This window comes from Dromaius novaehollandiae, chromosome 1, assembly GCF_036370855.1.
Source record: "Dromaius novaehollandiae isolate bDroNov1 chromosome 1, bDroNov1.hap1, whole genome shotgun sequence".
Lineage (NCBI taxonomy): Eukaryota > Metazoa > Chordata > Aves > Casuariiformes > Dromaiidae > Dromaius > Dromaius novaehollandiae.
This window is the reverse complement of record NC_088098.1, coordinates 94,403,495-94,424,709: the sequence shown is the minus strand read 5'-3', so window position 1 is coordinate 94,424,709 and position 21,215 is coordinate 94,403,495. Positions and strand designations below refer to the sequence as shown.

The following is a 21,215-nucleotide window of genomic DNA, read 5'->3' as shown; positions in this document are numbered from 1 at the left end:
CCAGCTCCGACACTGCATTAGAGGGCAACACCTGAGAACTATCTTCAGAGATATGCCATGAGAAACAGAGATGGTGTTCAGTGCGTATTTCTTTCACAGTCTTTTCTATATAGACCCAGTATACAAATAGAGGAAATGTGCCTTAAGAAGTTGTATTGTAGGGGACAGGGAGCAAGGTTGACATCCCAATCCCAATACTAACTCAGTATGATCCTGGATAAATCCTTTCCCCTCACTTACACTCATTTTCAGGAGCCACAGATCCACCATAGAATAATATTTGCCTTTCTTATCATGAGCAGTTAATGACTGGGAAATGCTTTGAGGTCTTTAGTGCAGTGGCACCAGATTTATAGACTACATTGTGCTGCATAAAATACTGGGAGTGTTTTAAAGGGATAGATGAAAAAGGGCTGACTTTGAAGTTTGTGGTAAAGTTTTCACTGATTTCTGAGGGCTTCAAATCAGATAATCAGTGTGGCAGGAAGGGCGGAGGTTGAAAAGACTTTTGCAAGGTCATTGTCCATTTGTCTTTAAAGAAGGAAGCAAGCTGGTGAACTTCTGATATAATTGCCCTTTATGCTGGTTCTCAGAAGAAAGGAAGGTGAGGGAAATGTTATTGAGATCCCACCTCCTTGCAGCCAGGTTTGGGACAGATCCTGGAAGCTCTCTGAATCAGTGCTGTCTGAATTTTTCTATCCACAAACAATGATCTGGTGATGAATGTGCCCATGAAAATGGAAAAAAAACCACTAGATGCTGCAGCTGATCTTGCAGTCCTCTCCCAAACAGACCCTCGACCTACTGGGAGTCACACTGCCTGGGTTATTTCAAGGGTCAATGTCCGTCTGAGGAATGTGACACCTTGGGCCATTTATATAACCATTGAATCGCGTAACAGGTGAGCAGGGAGTCCGCGTACAGTGTAAACAAATCCCTTCGTCATTTTTTCCTGTAATGTCAGGCTATTCTGATGAAGAAAACACGTGAAGCCGAAGCCAGGGATCAAAGCTTGGAACCTGCTCACAGCTTTGAGAGGAAGTACCGAAGCGAGGGAACTTTCCGACATGTTTGAAATGAGGACCAAAATATCCCCCCTGCATGTGCTAGTTCATTTCTGAGCTGCCTCAGCTGGATGACTGAGATATTTGTGCTCAAATGATGGGAGAGGGGATGGCCCACTCTGTAGCATGTGACATGGCGCCGGGCGCTGGGATCTGTGTGCACATTGTTATTTGGTCTCTGATCGAGTTACGGGGTCTCGGCTTCTTATCGGTACGCAAAGTGTATGGAGAGACTGCGTGTGTCCCACACTGCCGAAGCAGGAGCTGCTCATCTCTGCTGCTGCCAGCGCAGGCTTCTCCTTGCCCGGAACCTGGTGGAGCGCTGGTGGGAGACCAGGCAGAGACGCCCCTGACTAGCCTTAGTCCTTGGTGATAAGGCGGACTGGCCACAGCAGCTGAGAATCAACAACTTTTCTCTCCCTAGAGAATCTTCTGCATCTATATCCCATGGCCAAAAAGAGCATCTATAATGGGCACTTATTAATTGTTCAAGACCATCAATTTACCTACCATAGATACTAGCACATATTTTATATGTTATGTAGTTTCCCCTTTTCCCCTCTATTTAAATGCAGCATACTGTTATACTTAGACAGTTCAACCTGATCGTTAGAAAAGAAAGACATTTTTCTAGGTTTACCAGGGTTCTACTGTAGTTATCATCAATAAGAATATTTAATAATGAGTTGCACTTTCTTGAGGGAAATAGGGACTTTTATGGAGTAACATTGCTTGATGCCCACTGAAGATTTTCAGCCAAGTTTCATAATTTGTTTTGAAATGTATTTTTACTTGATTTTTCTCTGGCAAGCACACAGTTAAAGACAGTGATGCACACATTTTACTGTGCGTAGTAAACTTAGTCATTTAACATTAGTCATGTTAAATGGAGAGAACAGAGAATGAATAGCCTAGTTTAAGTTTTCTCAGAAGGCAGATAATTTTTATAGCTGATATATTGCCCTGTGTCCTAATTGTGGACCAAATTCTCTTGTATCTGCACAGCAGTTCACCACTCTGTTGGGCTGTTTCCATCTGTGCTTATATTATTTATCGTTGATGTGTCCATTAAATCAGCATCCTTTAATGGAGCTTCATTTTGTTTTCCCTGTACAATGAATATCTCATGTCTTGTCTGTCTGGATGATTTTTTTACATTAGGGGAAGACAAAGAACAAAAGGAGGAACAGTGCTCCAGTGCTGAGTCAGAGCGAGCAGGAGCTGTTACTCAGTGCACGTGTCCACAGCTGCACCTCACACTGCCTCCCTAAGGCAAGCAAGAAGCCATCATGCTCACTGCATGTATACATCAAAAACATAGCAACTGCCTTAAATTAGCATAGCTTCATATTCTGTCCCCATGTGAACACTGATCTAAAAACCACTGAATTCCAGCGGAATCTGTTCTTCTGCTTCAGTGGTCTTTGTTATCTGGGACAGAGGCAGGAGGAGAAGAGTACTAGAATCAAGAAAATGTGCAAGAAGAGTTTTTCCCAGCTAGTCACAACCCGGCTGTGCTCCAGGAGGCCATACACAACCAAGCGATGGATCATTAATTAACTTTGAAGAGGGAGAGAGGCAGAAGTTTCTAGGACCTGTTTAGGACATCCAGAAGGAGATGTTCTTTATGTGACTCTTACTGAAAGTGTCCATGGAAGTACAGAAATCCCAGGAGGAGAAATAGCCTACTTGTACCAGGGAATCAGTGGCAAACACACAGAACTGTGGAAGTTTTCTCTTGTCCAGTCCTGTTTGAAACACTTCAAGTATGGGCCTTCAGCACTCCAGACAACCAAGCCATTTGCAGAAACTGTCAGTATGTATTACTGCTAAGCAACTGAAATTTCCCTTTTTGCTTCCTTTATTCTGTGTTAAATGTTCTTTACTGGAAACACAGTTGTGCGAGAATGTAAACGGTTTAACAGAATTTGCAAAGACAGGAATGATACTGCACTAAGCCTGACTCACACTAAACCTACTAAGCCTCATGGAGAGCCTTAGTTGTGGTTTTGGTATCTTAGCCTTGGTGTTGAAAAACATGCTGATAATGGCTCAAAAGTGAGGCAATTTCTGCCTTACAGAGGATTTTCCGTAGAGAATTCCCATGCAAAGTCTGCCAGTGTCCGATCGTGCTTGGCTTACTGTAAGAAGACTGCCTGGATCACCACTCTCTATGCTGGGCTTTTAATTTGCTCGCTCTGGACCCAGTCCAGTGTCCCTGACGCCCTTCCATTGATTTCAGCGTGCACTGGATTAAGCCCAACAGTCATCCAAGCATATTCATTTCATGGTTGTTTGTGGGCTATGTTTTGGAGGTTATAAGGGTACTGACTGTTATAAATATCTTTATAGTTTGGCCTTGCAGAAATGTGGCAGCTTTACCATGTTCTCATGTCTTTATTATTACTGAGTCATCCCGTTTTAAGCAGTCAATGGTTTAAAAGTGGCGAAACCTTCCATTACAAAAACATAGCAACCTCCTCCATAGAAGAATATGATTTAATGTCAAGTCATTAGCTATGGAGCATTTTGACTTGGTTTGCTAGCATTTATCTAAGCCGCTAGGCAATGCAATTCCAGCAAGTGGGTCTTAGTTCCAACTACTCCATACTCAAACTCTCTTTAAGCTCCACAGCCTGTACAAAGGTCTGCTAATTAGAGTAGAGATTATTCCCATACTTTGCTAGCTATCTAGGGAGACAAGTTTTGAGAATGTGGAGCTAAAAAGGGTTCACATTTTCTTGGCTACTGAATCAAGCATTATGTCAACATCTTCAAGTTACATCCAGCCTTGACCTTCAATATCTAGCCTGGGACTTTCCGAAGCAATATTCTTTAAATGGAAAGGGCCACAAACTTAGAGCCCAGAGTCTGATCTGTCTTGTATGGGCTACCACAAAAGATGCACGTGCAATCGCACCCCAGAAGATGCATGTACAAGCGTGCTATGTTTTTAAAGAGCTAGTTCCACAAAGGAGCATGAAGTACCAGGTAAGGTACCTCAGCATCTCCTTTCAAACCCTACCCAGCAGCTGTTTAAGTCAGGAGTGCCGGCTCTGTGTGTGTATGTGTGTATGAATGTGTGTATGAATCTTCCAGGAAAATCCTGACTAATTTATGTTACTGGGCACAAATCCAACTGCTTAGTTTCATTTGGCTCCAACGTTAAAACCCAACAGGACTCTCAAATTAACCATCTTTCACCTGCAGGACCCAGTGTGGTAGATTGGAAGTCCTAGTTCCCAGGACTTGCCTACTAGTTCATGCTGTGAACAAAACAGCAGGGACACGCAGTAGTTAGAGTGCTTACTTAGGATGCAGGTGAACCAACATAAGGTCCCTCCTCTGTCCAATTTGGAGTAAGAGTTTCGCATTTTCCACTTGCTGGGAACTATCAGGCTACCCCATGTTCTGGCCTGCATAGCTTGTCTTGCTGAAGCTGCTTTACTCTGTATGAACTACTTAAGCGTTTGTTAGAGCAAATTGCTTCTGCCAGTTGAATGTGCTAGGTGATCAGGTTACTGATTTCTTCTCTCCTTCTCTGGGGCTCAGTGAATGGTAACAGTGTACATGCTGTTGTGGCCTTGCACCAGCAATTATATCTTCTGAGCTGAGTAACGACAGTAGGCAAAACAGCCTTCTGTCTGAGAGGAGGGTGAGAGGCAGCTTAACTTGCTCAGTATCACAGCTGTGGAAGGCTGCCCATGTTGTGCAGCATGAAAACTCATACACACACAGATACACACACACGTGAAGTTCTCAACTTCCTGATAACCCTCCCCACCGGGCAGCCCTTTCTTCCTCTATAGGAAGAGTCACACAATTTGAGGGAGCGTATGTGAGTGTGTCAAAAACACTTTCTCAGCCACCAAATCAGCCCTAGTAAGAAACTGGTTGAGCAACTGCATTACACAGCAGCCATGGCTGTGTGATAGTGCTGGCTGAAGTGATACATGAGAAAGATTCCCCTTAAATCACACAATCCTGTCCTTTCTTGAAAAGTGGGTTTGCACTTGAAATGTAGCCTCACTTTCCCCTCCTCCTCACCTCTGCCTGTGCTCTTGCAGCTCTCGAAAGCATGCCGTTCCCTCCTTCAGGCACAATCTGTGATTCAGCAGAGTCCCTGAGAGCTTGGGCTGGCTGCCAGCACTCCCGGGCTGATTCTGCTTTTCAGTGACACCACCTTCTCCAGCAGTATGCCATTTTTAAAAAGATTCTTGGGGAAAAAAAGGCATTTTTCCCTAATGGGGGTACTTGTTTTCCCTCTTCTGAGTAAAAACAGTACGCAGTTGACTGTTTAAAGCACAAAGATGCTGACCTCAGCAATTCTTACTCCCTAGGATGAGAGGTGATAGATAAGACAGAATAAAAGAACAAAGGAAAATAACAAGGATTTATGACAGTGTCTTTGAATGAGACTGAACTCTATTCTTACACTCTGTGAGAAGTCACTTGTGTAAAATGAAGTACGTGAAATTACTTGGGTTTGTAGTAACACAGCAATGCAAGCGGATCACAGCTGCCCTCTTCCTAAGCAGAAAGTATATGTCTTATATTCTAATATAAAACTGGTAGATCTGGTCAGGGGGAATATGCCTGGTAGCACCTTAGATGGAAAAATAGAAAAAAACATTTTAATCCAAGTCGTACTTTGATCCCTTAGGAAACTTTTCCCTCTTTCTTACAACCGAGGTGCGTGGTGATGACTGCAGGAAGATATCCTTTATACCTCTCGTTGCTTGCAGCACTTCACCTGTCTTGTACCCCACAGATCAAAAGTGCAGCTCTAGTATCTTAGGGGCAGCAGAGCAGCTCCACTGCTCTATCCTGAAAGCCCCTAACCCATAAAATAGGTAGTTGGCACGGCTGCAAAAGAAAATGCCTGCCTAGATCACTGGTGTACTTTCTCTCTTCAGCTGAGTGACTCCTTAAGGGTGTGAAAGCCAAGTCCATTTTACAGCTGGCTCATTGACACCATCAACATGTGGTAGCTGGCCTAGCAGCAAAAGGCAAGGTAGGCAGGGTGCTGGTCACTGGCCATGTGTGGTGTTACACACCACCGCTCCCAGAAGAAACAGCTATATTTGGTGAGTTAGAAGTGGTCACATGAGCAGGGAATTTAGTGTTGTTTGGTCCATCCTAATGACTGCCCTGCCTGGGAGGTCACCATGCTGCTGCGAGCTCTTGAGGGACCCATGGGGCAGAAGAGCCCAGAGGAGCCGTGCAGGATTTTCTTGGCGTCTGTAATCCAGACAAGCACAAAATGCCAGAGTATGGAGCTAGCAGTATCACACTATGATTCATCTGATTTTCCATATTTGGAGGTGTCTCACTGCCTTCTCTTTATCCTGTTATCTTAAAGCCTCATTGTTATCCTTGCATTTATGTGTGCACGATGCCCGTGATGACTATTACAGAAAGAGAGATGAGATGCAGAGAGGCACAGGGCAGGTCTAAATTACAACGAAACAAAGTACACAGATCCCTGTCTTAGTGTTAACCGAGCTATCCTGGAATCAGGCAAGCTGTGTTAGCTGACGTGTGCCTGGATGAATTAGCAGCCTGGACATAATGACAGTACTGCTTCCAAAATCTATGTTAGCATCTCTGTACGGGACTTATAGGAATACTGCCTCAAAGCTCATGGAGTGGTCTGTAGCCTTGTGCTGCATTGTGCCGTGGGAGCACAACCTAAGTGACCTGCTCAGCTCACATGGAGAGTGGATGGCAAAGCAAAGGAACTGGGCTTGAGCCTCTCAAGCCTCAAGCTAGTGTTTGAACCGTTAGACACTCTTTCCATTGGGACTGTTCACAGCGGGACTATTCACAGTGATTAACAGGAGGGCCTTTCATGGGACTAATCTCATCTCAGTTCTGCTGTGGATGCCTGTTCCCTAGGACTCCCTTATTTTCTGGAGGATTTCTTTTCTACATCCATTCCTTCCCCTCTTTCTTTTCTCTGTGAAGCAGTCTGACATGACTCAGACATCTTTTCGCATTGCGCAGCGTTCAGGACACAAATTGCTACTTGAACAATTTGTTGGAGCAAGATCCTCTAACAGAATAATGGATTTGTTCCCTTGACTGAAGGACTCTGTGTGAATAACCCAAAGGCCTGCTGCCCAGGCAAAGATTGGAAGATCAGCCAGGTGTTTCTGCACTGGACTTTCACCCAGAAAGGTGCCTAAGAAACAAACAGTTGTGATTATTTTTGCTGGAATTACCTTCAAGTTTATTGTCGTGCACCCACCCAGGCACTCTACAGTTTTTAAGAATTCCAACAATTGATTGCTTCACTAGCAAAGCCTCGTGATGAATTTTCGTTCTTAATTTGTTTCTAATTGGCATTTTCACACTTCATGGGTAAAACATTCAAAGAAAACATTAGCTTAGTCTCTCACTATCATATTGACTGCACATGTTTTGAGGGTGGTATGTATTTCTTCTATCCTTCTTCCTATCAGAACTTACGCTTTTTTAGGCACTTGCCTGGTTCTGGCTTTCAAATCTATGGCTGAGGTTTGTTGGAGCATGGGGTACCATGTCTACTCTGCCAAGGTGGTGCTTATAATGTGGCAGGTGTCACCTTCTTATCCTTTCCTATCTCCTATAAATCTGTGGTCTCAAGTACCAGCAGTTATTTTCACTCTCCATGCAGGAACTAGGGAAAATATCAATCTCCAGATTACAGATGAGGAGTGAAGACACTGAGGGTTTGTCTGCATTGTACACTGCACAGAGTAGCACTTAGTACTACCCAAGCAAATGATAAGCAAAATGGCTCAGATATAGGAATATGTCTGGTCATGACAGAATGGGACATAATGGGTCATGGTGGGCTATTTTACCTTCCTTCTCTAGAAAAGCTTCAAATAGCATTAGGATCTGTATCAGGGAGAAGTAGCTCTCAGCAGAAAGGAAGACCACGTAGTAGAAAATAGTCTAATTTCAGCCATCTCTGAAGCACTAGCCATTTTTGATAGTTTTTAATTAACTCAGCAGGAGAAGCATGATAAAATACTTCATGGTGAGCTCTGGGCAACTGGAATTAGACTGTTCTAACAAACAAGTTCATTTCAAAATGCTCCAATGTGTCAGCACCATGCTACCATCTGCTCTCCATTATGGCTAAGACCTCAGTGACTCGCCGGAGACCAGCACAGAAACTGAGACATGTCTTCCATGGCCCTTCTGTCTCGCTCAGGGCGTTTGGCTCTGAAAGCATTTATATCGTGGTTTTCTTTAGTTCTGCTCTTCTCACACTACATCATTGCCCTTTTCGTTTATTTGACATGGTCCTTCAAGCAACAGGCTGAAGTCTGAGTCAATTTTTAGTATATTGTTAGAGGAGGCAAAAGAATAACGTCACCTGCTTTTTCTTTCTCTGCTAGATCAGAAGAGTTAGTTCATTGCTGCTGTAAACTTTCAGCTCACAAAGATGTAACAGTGGCTCATTTCCTTTCACGTTTTCGTAGAGCACATTATGGAAATGTTATTAGCTTTCTTGAATGTGCACATAGCATCTGAGTGTTGTGGTGCAAGTGAATGTACCTGGCTTTGCAGAACAGAGTTGTTTAAATCTAACCCAGGTAATGAGATCAATAGGCACAGCAGGTGGAGAACAAGTGCACACGCAGGGACTTCTTCCCTGAGATGGAAGAAGTATTCCATGTCTGAACTGATTCAACTAAGTCTGTCCGAGAAATTTCTGCTAACCTTTCAAGCCAGCCACTGGGTGTACAGGGAGGCCTGTCAGTATGAGAAAGGTGGATTAAAGCAGGGTCAACCCAAGTGTCAATTTAAAGAAGAACCCTTGGTATTAGAAAGAGGTTTGCTCAAAGGCACCAAAAAATAGCGGTTCCCAAAGTATTAAGGTAATTTTGTTGAGAAGGACATGTGGAGATCCTGCTGGATTGATTTTAAATGTTTGAAATTCCTTTTGATGTTGATAATTTCTCTGTTGATGTTTATGTTTTTTTGTTGCTTCCTCATTACAGCTGTTATTATGGTGAGAGGGGAAAGAGGAAGAAATGAGCATCGTGGATGGCTTGACAGGAGCCAGGTCAAGCTAGCTATGTTGCGGAGTGGCTCATGGCATGCAGCACTGCTCGGGCAGAGACAGAGGCTGGATGGGGCCATTATTCATGAGATTTCTTGGCCCAGAAAAAACAGTGTGGCCACATGCTGAGCTCACGCCAAGCAGGAAGAGTTCCCTGACTGCCGAGGAACTGAGCCCATTTATACTACTAGCCAAGGGAGACATATACAGTGTATTAGAGGAAAGTAATCACTAAAGCCATGACCCACATTTCTTAGTTAGTAATCCTGCAAATGCTCTGAGTCTGTATGAAGTGGTTGCAGAGCATAGATGTTCTCTCAGACACTGTTTCAGATTAATGCCATGGTTATCTATGTATTTACTGTGTCTGCTGAAGAGCACTTCATTTCTCAAAGCCTAGCTCATCTTGTCAGCTTTGTAAATAATGTGGAGAGTAACTGCAAATGATAGCTCAGTTTTGGCTTGGTATTTTTGTGACTGAGAGTTCAACATTTGCTATGCTGCAATATTAAGTGCAGAGTCTGTGATGTGTATGCCATAGTTCCCATCTGCAGTGAAGGCAGATGTAAGACAGAGTGTCTGGAAAGCAGATAATGTTGAACTAGGGAATGAGCAAAATGCAGGCTGTGCTGCTGAAAAGGTTCAGATTTAGCATTTCTACATAGGGTGAAGAAGGATGTCTGCATCAATCTTGTCTCATCCAGTTCTCTCCCTGGACTCTTAATTAAGGAAATAGGTGGCTATTTCCAACCTAGTGCAGCATATTCAGCAAGCAAAAATCCTTGGAAAAATCTTTTCTTGGTGCTACAGTCCAGCCTGTGAGCTGAACAAGTGCAAGCTGCTTACAATTTAATAACTATTTGATTGCTGATCTTGAATTAAGTTTATGGTCGTAAGTCAGTTCCTAGAAGAGAAGCGATAGCAACTTTAAGCCCTTTGGTGTTTGTCTCAGCCGTGCAACTGTTACGTGAATGAGCCACGGACACTTAGCTGCTCTCCTGGACCCTGAAGAGGTCCCTCCCTGGGAGGCCAAAAGGACATGGCAGAGCAGTGCTGTGTATGTTCTGTGGATAGGAGTTTCTCCAAGGCCACTTAGGATTTTCCATCAATGCTAAGTTCTCTCTGAAAAGGTAGAATCAAGAAAAACAAAGGAAGAGAAAAACTATCCTTGTAAAACCATGGTCAGAGATTATTTATTTATTATAGCAGGTCTTGGCTATGTACTGTTTCACATCTTATTAAAACCGACTTCCCTGCCTGCTGCCAGCTTGGGACTGGGAAAGATGTGTGAGCTTCTCCTCATGAGATGGCTCTATTCCCTCACACAGGGAGTAGCGCAAACCTTACAAAAATCTGTGGAGAAGCTTCCACCATTATCAGTGGGCCTTGGGCCAGGACTTTGGACAGTGGCGACATATATCTGAAATTAGACCATGATGTGCTGTTTTAAGCTGTTGCCTATTATTGTTTATACAGTAGTGAATGCAGTTAGTTTGTAGTAACTTGATAAGCCAGGCAGGGAGAGAAGATTGTTGCCCCAAGGTCTTTCGGTAGTTGCAAGAATAACATGAATGCAGGAGAGATGTAGTTAAAGCTTGGGAGCTGGAAGCTCCAAAGCAAAATCATGTGAAACTAAGTAAAGGCCTGGCCACAAGTATGACAGAGGAGATGCTAATTACTTGCCTCCCAGGTCATAGCACTCGTGGCTAGGGGCTACCAAGGCAAAACCCGCAATGTTACATGCTTACAAGGCCATGTTCTCTGCCTCCCAAATGAAAACAGCGGAAAGGGATGAGAAGGACAGAAACTGTGAGCTTGCCTGGATGGAAAGCAGTGGATAGGAGTGACATTCACCCATGGACTAGCCTTGGCATCTGTTAGATTACAGTAGAGCACAAAACCACTTAATTTTTGCTGGTTTGTGTCATTATGATGTTGTTTTTGCTGATGATTGTATCCATTTCAGAGTCAATGCTTGCTCACCTTAAGATGCGCCTGAACCCAAACCAGAGTCTTAAGCAACTTCAAAGTTTGAAGGAGCTTGAGCAGTATGTTTATATTGGCTGAAAAAAAAACCTTGGATCCAGCCTCATACAAGCATGGAAAGCTAGAAGATCAGTTCTGGGGCCACATGAAGTGCCAAAGGCCCCTTTTCTTTAACTTGTTGAGGATTTATTTCCTTTTGATTCTTTCTTTCCTGTTTCCTGATCTGTGATCACCCCTTCTCCTGTTACTCACACTTCATCCTTAGTGTATTACTTCTGTTCTCAGCTCTGTTTTCTTTGGTCAAGGGCTGAGACCTCTGAGCAGAGATTAAAAGAATTATATCAACATTATCAGTTGGCTCGAATACACTTGGCAAATACCCTGCTTTTCATGGATGACATTGGATATATTGTGCTGTCTTCTTTCTTTGCACTTTTTGGGGATGTTTTCTTCAATTTCTTAAAATTTTGCTGGTATTATCCCAGGCATCACATCTCTCAAGATATAAGGGCATGTGTTTATTTTAAGGAATTACATAATGGCATATTCTTCAGGTGGCTTCATGTCTCTCTTCCACTGTTTTCACTTCAGTCCTTGGCATTCTCCTCAGGTTTCTCTCTGCAAGAACCATCTCTTGTTGGGCACCTATGTGTCCTTCTGCACTCTTCACAATTTGAGACGATGTTTTCAGGGCCAGGTTCTGCAGCAGAGTGACTTGCTTTGCTCAAGCAAGGTCTGAAGAATTTGATTCTGCATGTAAACTAAAGCTCATATCCTGCAAAAATGTAGCTGTGTCTTTCTCTTTATGTACTGGGATTTATCCCACTGGCATGGCTTGTATGCTAAGCTTAGGCTTATAAATTTGGGGCGTAACAGAGCACTAGGGCAAAGTTCCCATTGAAGTCAGTGAGATAATAGTGGTTTTGAAGCTGATACCTGAGTAGGAAATTAAGGATTTATTCCTACAGCAAAACTTCTACTTATTCTTTTTAAATGGTATACAGATAACCTAAGGCAGAGTGTGTCCTGCTCTCCATGAAGTGAAGTCAGTTAAAATTTGTGTCTGAGAAAGTGAGAACAGACTACACAGTGCCTTATCCGTCCCCCTTTATCTTGGCACACTCTTGGATTGATTCCCTCTAACTTGGGGCACAGTTTTTCCAGTCTCCCTTGTAGACATATTCCAGGTAAGCTCTGATCCTGAAAAGCATTTAGATGCCTAACTCTTGCTTGAGACTGAACTCCATTGATTTTGGCCAAAGTTCACAAGCAGGCCTATTGATTTCAATGGATAAGAGTGAAATCAATACTATTCAGCAATTCAGCTCAAAGGGCTGAGCCAAGCCTGCTGGCCATGGCCCACAGGCACTTGTGCATGTCTTTAACTGTAAGCATGGGGGCAGCCCTACTGCCTTTTCTAAACTTCTCAATGCACAGATGCAGAGTACTATGCAAAGTGTCAGCTACACATGTGCTGGTACCTTGACATAGTGATGAATAAGATAGCAGTCTCCCATGTAACTACTGTGTCTTGAAAAGTAAATCTAGGCACAAGCAATGTTTTATGTTTGACACTGTGTTATTAGCAGAACTCTTCCTGCCTGTGGTTCATGCCAGCATCACTGCTGGTGATGTTTATACTACCTGCTTGCAAACAGTACAGTAGCCTTAAAATTGCAGGCCATTGCAGTAACATGCTAGTGTGATAAACATTGGCTTACAATGAAGTTTAAAAACAGAAAAGGATTCAGTAACTGTGAGTCAAGGGTCAAGTCTAAGTAAGTTCTCCTAAGAGCCAGCTGGTCTTCTGCCAGGTCTTCTCCTTCATCCATGGACTGGTTTCTCTTCAGCTGTGTTGGCATCTGTCTGCCTGGGTGATGCCATGACTCCTTGCCAAGCTTATCTTATGTTACAAAATCCTGAACACTGGACTGACAGGTTGCAAGTTCCTTCTTGATTTTACAGGAAATATGCCTCCAATCCATGTGGTTATGGGTTTGCCATTTCTTTTTTTAACCAGTGCTGTGTTGCTAAGGCTGATCTTTTTCTTATTAGTCTCAGAGTATTTGATGTCCTGTAAAAGTAGTCCCAACTCCCAGATTTAGGTGATTAAATAAGAATCTCAGCCTTCACTTAAAAAAAAAAAAAAAAAAAAAAAAAAGACTAGGCTCAGAGTAATTGAGAAGTAGTTGAAAAGTAATCAGTTTAAAGTGCTTGAAAAATATTGAAAGTGAAAAATACTGAAAAATGTTGAGCAAAAACTGAGAAGTCAGAATGTGTGGAAAAAATACAGCTCAGTTTTTGCTACAAAAGTCCCATTTTTTTAAAGTTAATCTTGTGATTTGGGAAGAAGAGCAGCTGAGTCCTCCTCTCTGAGCTCCTCCTTTCTGGGGTTGGTAAAACTGCCCATATTTTCCCCAGCTACTTCTGCCATTATCCTGCTCATGAAACCTCTCTTCATGAGGAGTGGAACAAGTGGCTTATCAACAGCCCTCCCTGAATTTCAGGAGACCTACACAGCGAGCAAGTGTCGATATGTCTCTCCCTCAGCCCTCACGTTCTCACGTTTTTCTTCTTCACCTTTGTTATTAAGAGTTAGAAAAGCCTCAAAGGTTCTGCTTTTTTTTTTTTTTTTTTGAAGCTTGCTGCATTTTGTTTAGTGAATGCAAATATTACTCTGTCCTAGCTTAGCTAAAAAGCAACTGCCTGTGCTGACCATATGCCATCTGCAGACCTAGTAGAATGACTGAAGCAATGCTGCCTGTTTACCAAGGAGTGCTTTTCTCCCAAGTCTTTGAATTAAACGTGTATTATTATTTACTAAATAAATAAGGCTTTATTTGCTGATGTTTTTATTCATGAAGAAATAGGGTTTGATTTAAAATGTCAGGCTTATGTGGGACTTTAGTGATGCATAGGCCCTGTGTTGGCTCTCAGATCAGGGGTGACGATTACACCTTATGCTACAAGTGTTGGTGGGACATTTCTGTGCCACAGAACATATGAAAGGGAAGAAGTACTGTGGGCTGTTAGTTGCATTTGGTCTGTATAGGCACAACTCTTCATTTCACTGCAATGGCATCTGATTTGTGTTAGCATGAGTGAAAGGTGGGTCAGGCCTTTTCTGTGTAGTAAGGGTGTGCTAAGCAGTTTGAAATTCTCTCTTTTGTAGATTGGTTTTAGGGAACTCAAAGCTAGCTCGATCAGTTTTTGAAGTCAGGAAACTTTTGCAAAGCAGACTCACCATCGTGTTGCTCTGCACTGAGGAATTCAGGCTTGAACCTTATCAGCTTCAGTGATACCTTCCCACTCACAAGGATTATCTAAACATTAGAGGTGGATACGACAGCTTAGATAAAAACTAAGTATGGTTTCCAGCTTTGCTGACTCACCGTCCTAGGACCTCACAGGAACCATTCCTCCTCTGTCTTAGTTTTGCTTTTTCGTTTTTTTTTCTCCGCACCCCATCTCTGCCTGTCCACAAGATACATTTTGTTTCCCACCCACGCCTTTCCCCTTTTGCAAATTAACTTTCTGGAGGGGAGTTCTGTGAAATGTAACCCACACAGCGATGCATTGCTAGGGTGCTGTTGGGAATAGAGCAGGCAGCATGGGAGGAAGGAGGTGATGGGGACAGGGAAGAAGCAAAAAGGTGAGACATGGGACAATATGACATGGGAGAACAGAAAGCAGAGGAGACTCATCCAGGGGCTGCTGCACCCATTTGCAGGTGAAAGGCTGGGAGAGATGGCGTGTGTCCCCTGCCTTGAGACCTGATGAGCTTCCCGACAACAAGAGAGTTGGCTGGGCTAAAGGAAATATCCTGGGCTTGACTCTTCAGCATTGTAAGTCCTTCGGTCTGTGCTGACAGCACAAGGGAGTAGCAACAGTGCTGAAGATATAACTATTTGGAAAGTTTTCATAAGCCATGCAAAGCTAGCAAAAGAGATTTCATTTGGCTCTCTTACCAGCCATTCACATGAGAGATTGGGGGTTTGGCTGGAGTAAGAAAAACCGCAGTAGGGTTATTATCCTGCTGGATAGCAAATTGTGATTTAGAGTAGTCTTCACAAAGATGAAAATGATACAGGATGGACTGATTGACCACAGCTTGGTCTGAAAGGGTCAGGGTTATCTAAAGCTTCTCTCTAGTCTCCTCCTTCCTTGCTTCAGCTCAGGAGCGCAGTACTTAATTAGTATGTGCAAGACGGCTTCTCTCTGGAAAATCTGGCTTTTCTTCTGTGACTGTAATCTACCTGAACTCTCCCTGTCTAGAGAAGAGAAAATCTCTCTGAATGAACGGAATTGGTTTAATGTCAAACCCCTCCAAACATGGGACCAGCAGGAGTCCAAGGAAAGTTGCCTGTGTGTGTAGGAGTGGTTTGTGCACCACGTCTAGCTCAAAATGCTTCAATGAGAGGAATCTTTGCACATCCCTGAGTGATTTCCTCCGCTGCTGGAGGAAGGCATGTTAGTGTTCAGAATGTAACTTTGGGCAAGAGAGAAAGCAGATGTGCAGACAGTTTAAGACTACTGATTTCAGTTACCTCCAGCTAATCTGTCGTAGGAAATTGCATGCTGATGAAATACCTTCCACATCAGTCATTCCTTCTACCTATCCCAGAACTTTGTAAGAGCTAAATCTGCCTCATAAAAGTGTGCTGCAAGGAGTGGCCCATAAATCTGAGTGACCCCATATTTGCAGGTGGGCTGAACAGAGCAAACAGAGCCAGAGTTTGCAGGAAGGAGGGAGGTGCTTCATTCAGGCTGTTTCAGTGGGAATGGGATGCCTTGATACCTTCACAAATCTGCAAATACCCATGACCCTGATTTCTTCAAAGTGTGCATGTCAGTAGCAAATGTGAACGCTGATGTAAGTTAAAGAAATACTGAAGATGTGGTTTTACATCCACCTTAAGACGGCCAGTGTCTGTTGCTGAAAAGGACTCCCACCAGCTCCTACAGCCCCCTTTCCTGCTGGCTCCACGGTGCTGCTTGAGCATATTCATGGCTGCAGAGTCAGCAGGCTCAGGGGCCTTATGCAGCTGAAAACTAACACTACCAAAAAACAAACAAAAAATGTTTTTTTTTCTGGATGAGCTATCTGATATCCTTGTGACCATATGGCTCCGGGAGCAGTAGTGCTAGCAGAAGGAAAGGAGCAGAAATGAACGGTGGCTGCAGTGGATGAGAGAGCAGAACTGCTCCTTTCCATAGCACGGTGTATCTAGAATGGTGTGAGCTGATCTTGCACTGTCCCCTCAGAAGCCTCCATGAGCCCACAGTACCTTCGCATTAGACGTGGCATGTGCACACAGTTGAGAGCAGCCTAAGTAATCATGTTATAGGTGGTGTAGGGAGAAGGATGTACTACATAATGTTTGGGAGTCCATCTAGGGCAGGTGTTCCCAAAGATGATCCCTACCTACCTAATTCTAGTGCCTATCCTTTTCCATCAAATCCCTCTGGGGTGAGTGCCTTCTCCTCTGATGCTGTCTTTTTTGGAGCGCTCTTGGCTTTCTTTGCCTGCCAATATCAGCTAAAAAGCTTCTCCGGCTTCCCTGGGCCTCTTAACTGCTCCTTTCCACTGCTACTTAACATCTCAGCAACTATCACAGAAACTCCCTAATTGCCCTCACAGTCTCTGAGAAGGACTGAGGGATTTTTTTGTTTGCAAATTAGTGAGTCACTGTAGGAACAGTATAATCAAGAAAGAACAAGGCTGCAGCAGTGCAAAACCTATTATTCTTTTTATTGGACAAGTGTAGTTTTAATGCTCACACTTGAGGGTATGCTAGTAAATATATTAAAAAGGCTTGGGACATGGAAACCAACTGACCAACACCACTGTTCCTGTGAAGCTTAGAACCTGAAATTGGTACATGGGTTCCTCATGGCCCTTGAGCAGGTGCCACTGAAGCCACCGTAAGTTTGTCATTGACTTCACAAGCTAAGGAACTGGGCCCTGAATTCTGGCTTCTTCAAGAACAGAAGTCCCACACCACATCTTCCCAGAAGAGATCAGTGGTCTTTCTTGTTAGATTACAGCTGCACAAGTGCTGTGCAGTCTTGAAACCCGGTCAGATCATCCTTTACAGGGAATGAGATCTGCAAGTCAGAGGAACTGAGGTGATCTGAGGTCATTAGTTTTACTTGTCTGATCTGAGCCAAGAATACATTGTCAAGGCAAGATATTGTCACGCAGGCACCTATGGTGATAGCCCAATGCACCTGAAAAGTAGACACGTGATGGGTAGAGTATACACATTTACTAAGAGCATGGCCTGGCTTACCCTGGGTTTGCTCAGATTAGTGCTCTCAGGGTAGTTGTGGCATTGAAAACTTTTAGGGAAATATAAAAGAGACTTGGGATCTCAGTAAAGCTGGCTTAGGCTTCTGTTTTTATTGATGTATCTACTCTCATTTTAATCAGGTACTGACATCTTCCCTTACTGTACATAGCTGCAATTCCCCTGTGTAGACAGGCATTTGTAGCAGTGCAGCTATACTGGGAGCTGTAACAGGTAACCCCAAATGCAGTGTGTCAGAGACCTACTGGTACTGCTTTCAGCACACTGGTAGACATCACTGGGTTCTAAGTAAAAGCAGAAGACAGGAAAGACTATTGCATGTTGGAAAGGTTATATTATGTTTCCACCTCATTTGCAATGACTTTGCTCTGGGAAGTAATTTATGCAAAGGTGCTATGTGAAAGTAAGTTGTATGTTTTCAGAATGGCTATATATATATATATGTGTGTGTGTGTATATATATATATATATATATATATAAAAAAAAAGGTAACTGTGTATATGTTATAGACTTGTGTGTCATAAACATGTATGTCATCAGCAATTTTAGTTGGGGGATGCAACTGCCAGTGCAGCTTGAGGGAATCCTTCAAAATTGCTGTTGCAAGCACGTGAGATGGCAATTTATTTAATAGCTCCAGAGGCAAAGAAGAATTATATCTTCAACAGACAACTGATGAGTCTGGGTACTTTTTTTGTGAGCCTATTTGGCCCTGTCCCATAATCATCCACCCTCACCCCACCCTAGCCCTCCCTAAGCTTTCTGACTTTGGGATACTCAATCTTTTTAAGCATTTTGAAATGGGCAGTCATGCTCTGTCATCCTGCAGACAATGAATTTCCACTGACGATCCCTGTATGGGAAGAGAGACGAGACATAGGTGTTAATGAGACAATGAAGGGCAACTGCAAAGGATAAGACTGTACAGAGAAGAACTCTACACCAGACATTACAGCAACAAATATCTGTCTGCCATTAGCCTGTCTTTCCTCTGAGCACTTTGTGTTTTTGTTTGATGGAAGGAGGTTAAGTATGTCTGCAAGTTGTGATTCCCTTCCACTCCCCAACAAGATAAGAAAATCACCTCTCTGAGTAATCAGGTCTCTGAGTATCTTTCAGCAGACAGTGACTCTTGATGGTGATCAGTCCTGAATCAGCTTTAAACAGAGAGGAAACCAAGAGGGAAAGGATGGTTCTAGTCAAAAGTTATTGTCATGTGATGTATTGCTCAGAAATATGTACAAAGTGAAATGCAGGGGTGAGCTTCAAGCCATTTCTAAGTGGGAAGTTATCCCCATAGCAAAATCATTCCTGTTTTTTTTCTTCTTCTTCACTGATAGGTCTTCTATCTAGTGACCTTCATTAAAGATGTGAAAGAATCAATAAGTGACAGAAATTAAATTCGTATCTCATATCCACCAGTCACATGTGAGGCAGAGTAGCTTTTACTAGTGTAAGCAGAGTTTATGCTCCTTCTGCTGTGTGACTAATTGGATGTTTTAATTCTCTCTCAGGAGAGCAGTATGATACCGACTAATAATCATTAGTAAAAGAAACGTGCCTGGAGCAGCAGGATGCAACAGTGGAGGCCAGTGATTTCGTGCCCAGTATCTAATACTCTGAAAATTTCTGCCTTAGCTTATTGTACATTACATTTTCCCTGACGGAAAGGCATAGTTCAGAGGAGCAACTACTATCCTGCTGTGGAGCAGAGCATGCACAATGCAGCTGCTCAGTTTAGGCTATTCAGTACTGGGTAACTCCAGCGGTTAGAACTACAGTACAGTGCTTGCAGATGGCAGCAGTCATTTAAAGTAGCAATGGGTAATTCTCCAAAAGGCTCTGAAAGTCTGGATTCTGCTAATAGTGAACTCTTAAGCCTGAGACATGGGATGGGCAGTGCTGCAGGAGCAGCTCAGCAAGAGCTTTCTCTGCTAGACTCCTGCCCACGGCCCCGCTTTGTGCTGGCCAGCCCCAAGCAGCGTAGGGACAGGCGCAGGACCGATTGTCAGTCTTAACTAAGGGCAGGGATATGTCCCTACCTGAGGTTTGGGTATCACCTGCTTTCTTCTATGGTTTCATTGCTTAGAAGACTCTATTTACCCTGGAATGAGAGTAATTTGACCCTTAAACCCTCTGTAGGTGTAAAGCTTCTCATTTCAGCTTTCATTTACTGAGCTTTTTCGTTGAAATTTTACTCTGCTGATTCATTAGTTAATGCTGAGTGTTGTTTGGAACGGGTCTGTCTTCTACTCCTCAGCAAGTCTGAGGTTGATTATAAAGTTTTTATTTTTCCTTTGTGTCCTTTTTTCTTTAGACTTTCCTAGCGGGTTTTAATTATCTTTTCCTCATAAAACTGTTAACAAAGGTTAATGAAATGCAAACTTCATTTTTAGATTTATTTTAGGTAGTCCTCATTTGGGCTATGTGCATGCTCTTGAAAGGTATTTATTACTCTTTTGGTCACTCAGATACCCATACAGAGGAAAAAGATGACTTATATGGATTAACAGGGTTTTACCAGTCAAGATTAGCACCTGTTATCAGAGAGACTTTCATTGCAAAAGCTGAAGCTCAGTCATTTTTCTGGAAAAGGATATTGTCAAGTTAAAACTCAGGCTGTTTAAAAGAAATATATTCTATTCAAATGAAGTAATGACATGCTCTAAAATACTAAAACAATTATCTCCGAAGTTTTAATTTAAGCTTGGATTTGCAGACACTTCAGCATATATGCACATGGGTGATGGCCAATAGATTTATGCATTTAATGTCTTAATTTGATTTCTTTTGTACTACTCATGTTTGAAGTTAAGTGTATACCTACAACTTTTCAGCATGCAAGAAATTACTCTGCACCGTTGATGTTGTGTGCTTATTCCATAGCTGTCAGCCTGTTTCAAGTTGTAGATTCTTTGAAGTTTACCCCAAGGGGTGCAGATTCTTTTAGGAATTATCATATGAACATTACTATGTTGTATATATGAAGGTTCTACATATCTAGTCTATATAAGGGCCTGTTTTTGCAGACCCTTAACATCAGTTCATAGATCCCCCCCCAAAAATTACTGATTTCATGCATTTTGCTTGGCTTGGTGAGCCAACACTGGATTGTTACTTTTACTCTCTAGCTGTCATGTGCCCAGTGCTATTAGACTTGAGGTTTTCCTGCTGTAGGGCAAAGTTTCAATCTACAAACCTAAAATACCTGACAATTTATCCCAGCTCAGCCTGTAGGTATCCAGCTGTCTAGGCATTTCAAATGGACTTACTGTTGGGGTATCTGAGGGCTGATGCATCTTTCAGTGATGATCTAGCAACTGAGAAATTTTTGGCTATTCAGATCACCCAAATAGATGGAACAGAAAACAGTTTTAAAAAAGAAATCAGCTTAGGGCAATCTGCACATGCTACTTTATACTACACAGTGAAGGGCAAGCTGAGGCACATGCCAAGTGCATCTGATAGCCCCCACCTTTCTGTCCAAGCTGCTCCCCATGGCTTGGGCTAGCAATGTTCAGTGGTGCTCAGAAAGAGCTGAACTCAAGACCACTGCCTCATATGAAGGCTCTGCGAGGGAGCCCATGCTACCACCACTTAACAGGTTTCAGAGCTCGGGCTGAAGCTATTCTTGTTTTGCAAAGGGCTTAATGTGTAGGTCTGTGTGGGCAGTTTCTGTTGTTTTCAAACTACTTCACATATCCCGTCTCCACCTGCAGAAATCTCTGAAACTTGATTTTATCAGTCTGTCTAATAAAACATATTACCTCCCCTTAAAAATGTTGCCTTACTTA

General features: G+C 43.0%; 1 protein-coding gene across 2 annotated transcripts in view; it reads right to left on the bottom strand.

Moving 5' to 3' along the window:
- The window catches only part of DPT (dermatopontin), a 57,443-nt gene that overhangs the window by 11,857 nt on the left and 24,371 nt on the right, over positions 1–21,215 (bottom strand). Inside the window, exon 4 of one of the 2 annotated variants that reach the window (XM_026112296.2) lies at positions 16,841–18,274. The exons of the other annotated variant lie outside the window; for it this stretch is intronic. Coding sequence (XP_025968081.1) covers positions 18,208–18,274 — 67 coding nt within the window. The 3' untranslated portion in view covers positions 16,841–18,207. Of the gene's footprint in view, positions 1–16,840; positions 18,275–21,215 lie in introns of those variants that run through there. 2 annotated transcript variants of the gene reach the window in all.